This window comes from Pygocentrus nattereri, chromosome 16 (assembly GCF_015220715.1).
Source record: "Pygocentrus nattereri isolate fPygNat1 chromosome 16, fPygNat1.pri, whole genome shotgun sequence".
In the NCBI taxonomy this organism is placed as follows: Eukaryota; Metazoa; Chordata; class Actinopteri; order Characiformes; family Serrasalmidae; genus Pygocentrus; species Pygocentrus nattereri.
In genome coordinates this window covers 27,826,581-27,836,938 of record NC_051226.1, presented here as the reverse complement: position 1 = coordinate 27,836,938, position 10,358 = coordinate 27,826,581, and the positions used below count along the sequence as shown (strand labels likewise).

Sequence of the window (10,358 nt, the reverse complement as noted above, 5' to 3'; positions counted from 1 at the left end):
GAGCTCATCTGAGATGGACTGACGCAAAGTGGAAAAGTGTCCTGTGGTCTGACGAGTCCACATTTCAAATTGGTTTTGGAAATCATGGACGTAGTGTCCTCCGGGCCAAAGAGGAAAAGGACTGTCCGGATTGTTATCAGCGCAAAGTTCAAAAGCCAGCATCTCTGATGGTCTGGGGGTGTGTTAGTGCCCATGGCATGGGTAACTTGCACATCTGTGAAGGCACCATTAATGCTGAAAGGTACATAAAGGTTTTGGAGCAACATGTGCTGCCATACAAGCAACGTCTTTTTCAGAGATGTCCCTGCTTATTTCAGCAAGACAATGCCAAACCATATTCTACACGTGTTACGACAGTGTGGCGTCGTAGTAAAAGAGTGCGGGTACTAGACTGGCCTCCCTGCAGTCCAGACCTGTCTCCCATTGAAAATGTGTGACGTATTATGAAGCGCAAAATACAACAGCGGAGACCCCGCACTGTTGAGCAACTGAAGTTGTACATCAAGCAAGAATGGAAAAGAATTCCACCTACAAAGCTTCAACAATTAGTGTCCTCAGTTCTCAAACGCTTATTGAGTGTTGTTAAAAGGAAAGGTGATGTAACACAGTGGTAAACATGCCCCTGTCCCAACTTCTTTGGAACGTGTTGCAGGCATCAAATTAAAAATGAGTGAATATTTGCAAAAATATTGAAGTTCATCCGTTTGAACATTAAATATCTTGTCTTTGTGGTGTATTCAATTAATTATAGGTTGAAAAGTATTTGCAAATTATCGTATTCTGTTTTTATTTATGTTTTACACAATGTCCCAACTTCATTGGAATTGGGGTTGTATTTAGCCCATCACCAAAAGTGTTGCAGATTAGTCTGTTTTGAACTTGAGGATAAAGGAACTGTGCAGTTGGTCTCATCTCCCAGTCCCCAAAAAATCAGAGGCACAGATGTCTATTAAGCACTTTTGATATTACATTATTACCATGAGGTTGATTCAATTAGCACTTCTCTTACTGAAGGAGTGTAGGGAACTGCTGTAGATGATTATCACCGACATCTGTGATTTTATTCCAGTATGAATCAGTAATAGCAGCCCTGATCGATTCAACTTCACAGTAATAAAAGAGTAAAAATGAGTAATTGGAAAGTGTTCCTGTGACTTGTAGACAAGGCCAACAGCTCAGTGGAGCTTGGTTTGACCTTAATCCTTAGTCCTCAAGTTCATGACAAGACTAGTGAAATCCGCAACAATTTGGTGTATATTCCCTCACATAAGCCATGATTCTGCACCATCATTTTGAGTTAAACGGGCATCACCCACCATTTAAATGAGATGTAAAGTCTCCGTCCTCATCCAGTATTTGATTTTTTTGGTTTTGTTTTGTTTTTGGCACCATATTTAACATTTAGCCACTCATCACATTGTTAATTGTAAGTCTGTAATTATTACATTGCGATTACATTGACTTATAAAAACTGCAGAAGTTGTAAATTCATATTGGATTCAAATGACAGATATCATTAATAATCACTCAAATTACGGTGCATCCCCAGTTAAAACTAATACACCTGGAATAGGGCGTAAGGCTCCTGTTTTGTGCGAAGCCTACTCTAGCCTTCAGATCACTGCAGAGGCCTAACCATCTTTATTACATTCTCAAATCCCCAATGTTAAATTAACTCATACAATGTTCATCCATGTGTAGCTGAGCTTAAATGAACATTCTAATTGCTATTTCAATACTGCAGTACTCAACAATGGATTTTGCTGTGTGGACAAGAACTTCTGTAATGAAATAGAATGTGACTGACTACTGGCTTTGATTATATGTTCATCCTCCCAGCTAATTTATTTATGTAAATTATATTTTTACATTACATATACTATTTTTACATTACATATAATTTATATATGTAAATTATATAAATTATATATATATAAATTGCTAGCAGACATATGGATGACATGCTGTAAATAACAGGTATAAATATCCGAGTACACCAAATGGACCTTTGTTTGCATTGTATGTTTTCTGTCCTATATCCAACTAATTTGCAAGTAGAATTCACAGAATAGGCCTGCATCGTGCCCAAGTGAACCAGATATTTATATGTAACTAATGACCAATGCTGAGTTAAACGACTGACTACAAAACCCACAATATTCAAATTATGTGCACATATTAGAAGACAGGTGGGGCGAAGGTTTTATATTGCTTATTTTTTAAACAAATATGTTTATACAGTTTGCACGACTCCCAAATTCTTAAAGAAGCTGCAGTTAAAAACAGGCTATTTATCATTTTCCTCTTCTCTTGAAGTCGTTTGCTCATTCAAATATTTTTCTGAACCATTTTCCATAGATTATGGGTGCAAATTGGGAAAGCATTGAATTGCATTAAATATTGGAATTGTCTCCTACAATTAAATAATTATACTGACAACAGTAAAAATACAGATTGACAAGAACAGAAACAGCTTGGGCTTAAAGTTATTTCAAATTTGGAAAAAAAAAAACTGTTTTCCCTTCACCCTGAAGTCAGAGACCACCCTTCATTTATTTCATTTCCAGTCAACACAGCCATTATGTTATTCATTCATATTTTTAAGGAGGTCAGATATAAGACTGCATAAGGAAGAGGAAAAGTCAGAGAGAGAAAAGCAGCAGTGTAAACCTGAAGTTCAAACATTGATCGAAAGATACAGACAAAACAAGTCTCCTAACAGCCATGCAAGACTGTCACCAATGGATAGACAGTACTTAAACCTTTCATCTTTGAGAGGGAGGAGAAAATCAAGCCTAATTCTTTTTTCAGATCTGAAAAAAATCCATAGGTGTTCCTTGAAGATAACTCAACAAACTGGGTCTGAAAGGGTATGTAACTGTGAAGAAGTTGCTACGGAGCAAAAGAAATGAGGAAAAAAGACAAAAAAGCTGCTCAGAACAATGCAATGACCATCCGGAGTGCAGACCTCAGCGTCATTGAATGTGTTTGGTGTTGGGAAGCCAAGAATGCAACCAACTTCTATGGCTGAACTAAAAAACCAAGAGCACATCTCCTGAAAAGAAGCTGTAATAAAGACAAAGAGTGAACACACCAAATACTGAAAATATGGTATATTTCGTTTTTGAGGCTTCTGTGTAATTTAAATGTTTTTTGCTTTTTTTCCTGACACAAAACCTAACTGTTTTGACTGGAAATGAAATAAATGAAGGGTGATCTCTGACTTCTGCACAGCACTGTTGTCACTCAACCAAGACATATTTGCCTCAAGTTTGCTTCTTTAGTTCTGAACTGGAGACTCAAGGCAATTGCGCCTAGCAATAGTAGCATATCCCACAAATTAGCATTGTGCAAACTGTGTGCCTAACTCATCACACACTCACCTCAAAACACATTAAGATGTTAAGTAACTTCAAATAGACTTGCCTATCGAGTCTCTGGAACTTGTGTTGTCTACAGCAAGAGACACAAGTACACAAGGTGCTGTTTTTAGCTACTGTTTTTAGCTCATGCTACTTGCAGGGAGCTCGCAACTTGCTAGCAACGCATTCAACAGAAAACAAGAAAGAATTCATGTAGCAAGAGTATTACAAAACCAACATCCACTTTTATTTTGCAGATAGAAAGGGAACATTTTGTACAAACTGTAAACTAGATACTGTAATAAATTTGTTGGGTATACCTTGAACGCTCTTCAAACAACAGCAGCACATACATTTGCCTCCACTGCATTTTACGAACTGACATTTTAAAAACAGCACATGTATTTGTTTGCTCTACTCACATTTAAGGATCTTAAAGATAAAAAGCACTTGTGTTCACATCTACATTTGAACATCGTACAATACATTTTCTTCCATTTATGTTACATTTAGGTCTTGCGGTGATGCTATCTTGCTGATGAATGGGTAGCATGAAAATGAACTCTCAGACTGAGCTGAACCTTCTGGTGTGAGCTTACTATAAACGCTGGCAGTGTTGGCTGACATAAAAGAAAGAATTTGGTGCCAACGACAAGGAATGGGAGGAAGAGGAGGTAAAAAACATTTGAAGAAAAGCCGTCCTCCCACTAAACTCTGTGCTGCTGCCAATGCAATTCACTTGTGAATCTCTGTATCTGGCTGTAGAGAAGGCATTCGCTCTGAAATGAATGGTTTCTGGTTTGTAAACACCTGCAAAATTACATGCTAAAGCTTGCGTCCTTGGTAACAAAGGAAAGAAAGAAAATCTGAGGTCTCTGTAATTTGTTCCCACCTCACTGAGTGGATTAAGAATAGCAGTCCTCTGAGTCTTGATTAGGATACCTCATTACCTCAGTATTAGTAGGGATGACAACACCTGGGACTATTTCAAATGGCAACACTGGTTCATTTGAAATGCTAAGTTGACCATTGGAAAGACTTTTGGTTAAATGAGTGCACCAGTGGGCCGCAACAGTGAAATAGTTCCCTCTCATTTAAATGTTGGAATTCCCATTGAACCGTTTTTTTTTTTTTTTTTAAAAAAAGGTCATTACAATCCAAACATAATATATCAGCAGTTCAACGTCTGTATAAAGATCATGAGGATCACTTCGAAGCGAAGGGGCTCTGGGAAATAAACGAAAGTCTAAATAGTGCCGCTGATGAAATGGGGGAGGGTTGGCTGCAGAGGAGTAAACAAATGCACAAATAAAGCCTTTTGGAAAATTCCCTCCAGCAAACAATGTCCAGTTTTAGAAAAAAATATGTTGACTTCCGCAACTGCCCCCTCCACCACTGTCCATCACTGCATGACACTCATTTCAACCCGACATTGAAAAGTACACAGTGAAGCTTAGTGGTCCACTCAGCATTGGGAGATATAGAGAACGAGAGAGAGAGAGAGAGAGAGAGAGAGAGAGAGAGAGTGTGGCAGCAGGGGAGAAGCAGATAGTGCCGATTGGCAGTGGGAGGTGATCTCTTTAAGCTTTAAGATTTTGGCACGGTGCACAGAAGGCAAAATCTGATGGATGCCTGGGTCTTATACAAATCTTGTGTTGCTGCTGGAAATTTTAAACTGGATGCACTTCTTCTGACTGGAGCTCTCAGAGATGCAGGTTAAGTGACGTGGTAACAAACTCAACACGAACATGTGATCCTATGATCCTATGTTTAGCACATACATTCTAGCATGTGCAAATCCATGTTCATGGGCAGCTCTCGCTTGCATTTGCAGGGCCTGGAATTAACTTAGATCTAGGCCACTTGCATAACCAGACAACACAGCTCGACTAGAAACGATTAGAAGCAATACGGCATCAGCAGCCCTACTGTACCTCAGCGTGCTCCTGTTTATGCTTACTCATGAGGCATCACTAAATTCGTTAGGTGGTTTACTTGCTGTGCAGCATCTAAGACTTCTGATGTACAATTAACAAAGTCTTACTTATTGCTCTTTAATGGTGACTTCAATGCATGGCTCATTAGAAGCCAGCTGTGTGTACGGATGTAGAAACATGGGTTGTCAACCACAGTTTCTCCATCTGCTTACTGCAGTAGAAATAAGGGTTAAAAAGAGGAAGATGTGAGCAGGGTCAATGGAAATAGATTTGTTAAATGACTTAGATTTGCTTCAGTGAAGAGTTAAACTTGACTACATCCCACTTTCCACTCTCATAAACAGATGTAATCTGCAGTATGAAGGTTTTGATGGTTTTCACAGAGGTCACAATGAGTCAATTGTATTCTGTATGGACAGAATGTACAGTGATAACGTTTTTCAATTACATATTGATGGCATTGCACTTTAACCAAGGTCACAAAGCAGTCCAACAGGGATCTGAAATGTCGATCTATGCATTTATTCAGGGCAACCACAGTGTCTTGTTTTGTCTGGCTGACCCAACTTACAATAACATATGTGCTGACAAGTATATGCGCAGAGGATGGTCGCACCGAATTTGTGGGGAATAGCAGCAATGCATACAGATTTACATCAGACTTCTTGGGAACTTGAACAAATGTCCTTCTGCTTTTGTGTTTTTCTAGTATGATAGGTTTCCCTACATAATTTGACAGAGTGAACAACATGAGGAACCTCTCAAAGACCACATTTTACATTGTGCTGGTCAAATTATTTGTGGCGGGCTTGCATTAGCAATGAGAAGGATGGGTTTTTATGAAGACATACTTTTAAAGCTGAGGTGAATCCTACACCGAAATACCTGATACATCAGTTGATAAATCAAACTCAAATTGCACAGACTCTTTGTTACCTCAGGCTCACGTCACAGCAATGCACATAAAGGAGTAGCTGAGCGACGCTACCACTCTCCTTGAATAATAGGACATTTGAGCGCGCTTGCATCTGTTGAAATAAAATTAGCACAACTAGCAGCATATGGAGCTGTCAACTGAGCCAACTCTGATAAACAGTGAAAAATAAAAACAACGCTATATACACGTTTCTGCTGACAGTAAATAGGTGCGACCAATATCTCTACTTGTGAGCAGTACACATTAATGTAAAGAACTCACCTACAAGATTTTACTAATGTTCTAATGCCTTATCCATAGTTCAACAGCTTGAATAGTATTCCTGCCACAACTGAACGGGCATGCACATGTAAACACATTTCACTGCGCAAAAAAATGTGTGTACATATGGACGCACTGCTTTATTCAAGTTATTTAATGTATAACTAACCTGGCAATTTCATCAACAAATGCTGTGAGTATTTTGCAGATAGTTATCCAGATAAAGTGCCTTCAATTTGAACATTCTTTTGATCTTCACAATTTTTATTTAGTCAAGATGTTGTTTAAGGTTTTCAGTGAAACGCAGTCTCATTTCTTGTTTGTTTAAATCCCACACTCCTTCCACGCCAGGGTTCTTTTGCATGTGTCCTCCATACCATTTTGTGGTCCTAAACCCCATTAACCTCAGCAAATTTAGCAAGGTATAGATTTGTGCTGTCCATTTTGAGTGATGGGGTTAATCTTTTCCAGGGAAATGTCGGCATCACTGTCCAGGTTGCCAGACATGGATGGGGAGAGCTTCTCCAAGGTCTTAATCCCAGAGTCATCCTCTTTCTTCTGTGCTTCATCATCCTGGCACATGATGCTGTGAGGGATCACATAGTTGCTGTTGTTGCCCTCTTTGGGAATGTGGCCCTTGGGCTGATACTGCGAGGCAGGCTCGGAGGCGCCGTTGTTGTTGATGCTCACAATCTCAATGGAGTTGCTGCCGGGGCAGAGCTGGTGGCAGCCTAGCAGGATAGAGAACGCCTTGCGGAAGTCGGCATTGAAGGCATAGATGATGGGATTGAGCGAGGAGTTTGCCCAGCCGAACCACACAAAGACATCGAAGGTGGTGGGGCTGATGCACAGGAAGTCTGCGCTCTCGTTGGGCTCGCAGAAGGGCACCATACAGTTGAGGATGAAGAAGGGCAGCCAGCAGCACACGAACACGCCCATGATGACCGAGAGTGTCTTGAGGACTTTGGTTTCGCGCTTGAAGGACATCTTGAAGGAGCTCTCGGAATCCATGCCGCCAGTGTTGCCCATGCTGCTGTGGCGGTTCTTGGCACTTTCGGCCGCTCGTTCCAGGGCAGAGATCCTGCGGATCTGCTTCTGGGCGATACGGTAAATGCGAGTATAGGTGACCAGCATGATGGCCACCGGAATGTAGAAGCTGATGAGGGAGGAGGAGATGGCATACGTGCGGTTAAGGCTGGCGTCACAGTTGTCGGGGACCTCATCGTAGGTGCCGTTCAGCTCTGCATAGCTGGTGCTTTGAGCCTTATGCCAGTTCAGCTGCACGGGGATAAAGGAAATGAGCACGGACAGTGTCCATGCCACACTTATCATGATGAAAGCCACCTTTGGGGTCATCTTGCGCTCATAGCGGAATGGGCTGGAGATGGCCCAGTACCTGTCCACGCTGATGACGCACAGGTTCAAAATGGAGGCAGTGGAGCACATGATGTCAAAGGCCACCCAGACGTTACAGAAGGCGCCGAAAGGCCAGAACCCTACGATCTCAGTGGCCGCCTTCCATGGCATCACCAGGATGGCCACCAGGAGGTCGGAAATGGCCAGCGAGATCACAAAGAAGTTAGTGACTTTGGAGCGCAGGTGGCGAAACTTGGTGACAGCGGCACAGACCAGCGTGTTCCCCAACAGAGTGGTCAGGATGAGGAGCGAAAGGAAGCATCCGGTCAGGACGCGCTTCGACGAACCACGCTGTGCTAGATTGCTGTCGAGGACCGTGGAGTAGTTCACATCCATGGCTTTTTCATCGAGTAGCGGCAGCAGCAGTCACCCCATAATTCCAATAGTCCGAAGCGTTAGAGATTACACAGGAATCAGAGCAGCGGCATACAGCCGAGTGACCAGATGATCTGTGGGATCTATCGCCGTGCTCACAGTCATTTTGCAAGAAACTGTACATCATTATCTCAACATTACCTCTCCCAAAGCCAGAAACTGATGACCCCTGTGTGTATCTCTGACCACGTTCTCATTTAGCATGACTTGACCATTAAAGCATAAGCTGAGAAAAACTTCCAATTCAGTTACATGACCGTTTTATCTTAACGGGGAATGTTTTCTTCTTCTCAGTACCTGGTCCTTGCGCATCTGCTGATGGTTTCACAGCGTATTCTCCCCCAGCATGTTAGGCAAACATAAGCAAGCGCGATCATTAGCCTTATATATGAGCTTATCGATACAGGCTATCGATTGTATTTGCGCTGCGTTGGTCTGATTGGTCCTCGTTAATAACCGTCCAAGCGTGTCTGGTTGATTTGGTCCACGCTACAGTTCCAGCCAGGACGGACGCTCGCATCTATAGGACGCATACGTTTCCCCCAGAAGTGCCCCATCTCGCGTCTCTGGCGCTGCTTGACATACTAAAAGAGGGAAAACAAAACAAGCATCACTTCGTTCTTGGAGTGAAACTTGTTTCCACACTTCAGCCTAACGCGATCTCTCTCTCCATTCTGCGGTCCATTCTTACGTTCCAGGGTCCCCAAAACAGCGTTCGGCTCCCCTTTAGTCAACTTTCTCGCTGGTATCCGCGGAGGCTTGACGCGTATGTCTGCGATTAGTAAGTAATATCGTCCCGTTCGCGTCACCTGAAACGCACCGAGGCTCCTCGCTTGTGCGTAACGAAGCGCATCAGCGCGCGTTACGTTCTTGAAAGCTCCTCTTCGTTTCAGCTCCGGAAAAAAAAACCCCGCTCCAAACTGCCTCTGCGATGCTGAGTCGCAGCAGGCAGCAGTCCAGCGGCTCTCGCTTTGCTCGCTTCAACTCGCTGCCGCCTCCTAAGTTTCCCTGACGCACGATGCAAGTTCGGAGGCAGAGCGGCCAGCCATGCGCCTCCTGTCCTCCCAGACGGCGCTGACGCGTCTGGAGTGCTCTGGGCGAAGAGGAGGAGGAGGATGAGGAGGATGATGATGGTGATGATGATGGTGGTGATGATGATGGCCATTAAACCGAGCCTGGCTCGAACGTAAAATCAGGTAGCGCAGCTTATATTTGGCCCAGATATCGTCATATTGTGCTTGTGTGCTGTAGCCTGTTACTCTTACTATATGATCATGGCTGTAGACACGGGCAGCTTAAACTACGGCTCTGCTCGCAGCCTCATTATGATTATCATTGTTATTATTTCCATATGCGTAATTACGAGGGTGAAATATTAGCGCAGCAGTTATTGGAGCGAAAGGTGCCTCGTATTTGCGTATGAAATGGCTCAATGAGGCCATCTACCGGATTAGATCATCACCACTGCAGGCCTATTAGCTCTATGAATGAACTGTCTAGAGCTGTATGGGAAATGGCAGTGTCAGGTTCTTAATCCACACCTGCAATAGTCCTTTCTTTATTTTGTATTCTTTGAGCTGGTGGTTCATAGCTCCTGGCCTCTTCTCAGCATTTACTAAAGCAGCCTTGATGCCAATGGCTGAGCAGATCCTCGACGGGCCTCCGTGCTGCCGGAGTGCATGCTAGAGTAATCCATGTAGACAAGCAAGTGCAAAAGTCCTGGCAGCTAGAACACCCACATATCTTTTTTGGAGGGAGATGTGTGGGCATCCGCTTAGCCTGAAGAGCCTTTCTGAACTGAAAGGGGCCCAAAAGCACGGCAGAAAAAAATATACAAGGGTGAATATGGAATATAATTTGCTTGTTGTGCGTATTTCAGCTTATTGGTCATTCTATTTGAGCAATAAACCAGCATTTTTCAACTTTTATCTGTCAGTTGTGCAGTGGTGGGCAAAGTACACAAACCATGTACTTGAGTTAAAGTAAAGATACTCAAGGTAAAATATTACTCCAGTAAAAGTAGAAGTCCTACCTTTAGACTGCCACTTGAGTAAAAGTACAAAAGTATTT

General features: G+C 42.6%; 1 protein-coding gene across 1 annotated transcript; it reads right to left on the bottom strand.

The window, feature by feature from the left end:
* Window positions 1-4,439: 4,439 nt before the first annotated feature.
* On the bottom strand, window positions 4,440-9,490 carry drd1b (dopamine receptor D1b). The gene has a single exon (XM_017701104.2). The coding sequence runs from the start codon at window positions 8,247-8,249 to the stop codon at window positions 6,912-6,914; it is 1,338 nt and encodes a 445-aa protein (XP_017556593.1). The 5' UTR covers window positions 8,250-9,490; the 3' UTR covers window positions 4,440-6,911.
* Window positions 9,491-10,358: the final 868 nt, after the last annotated feature.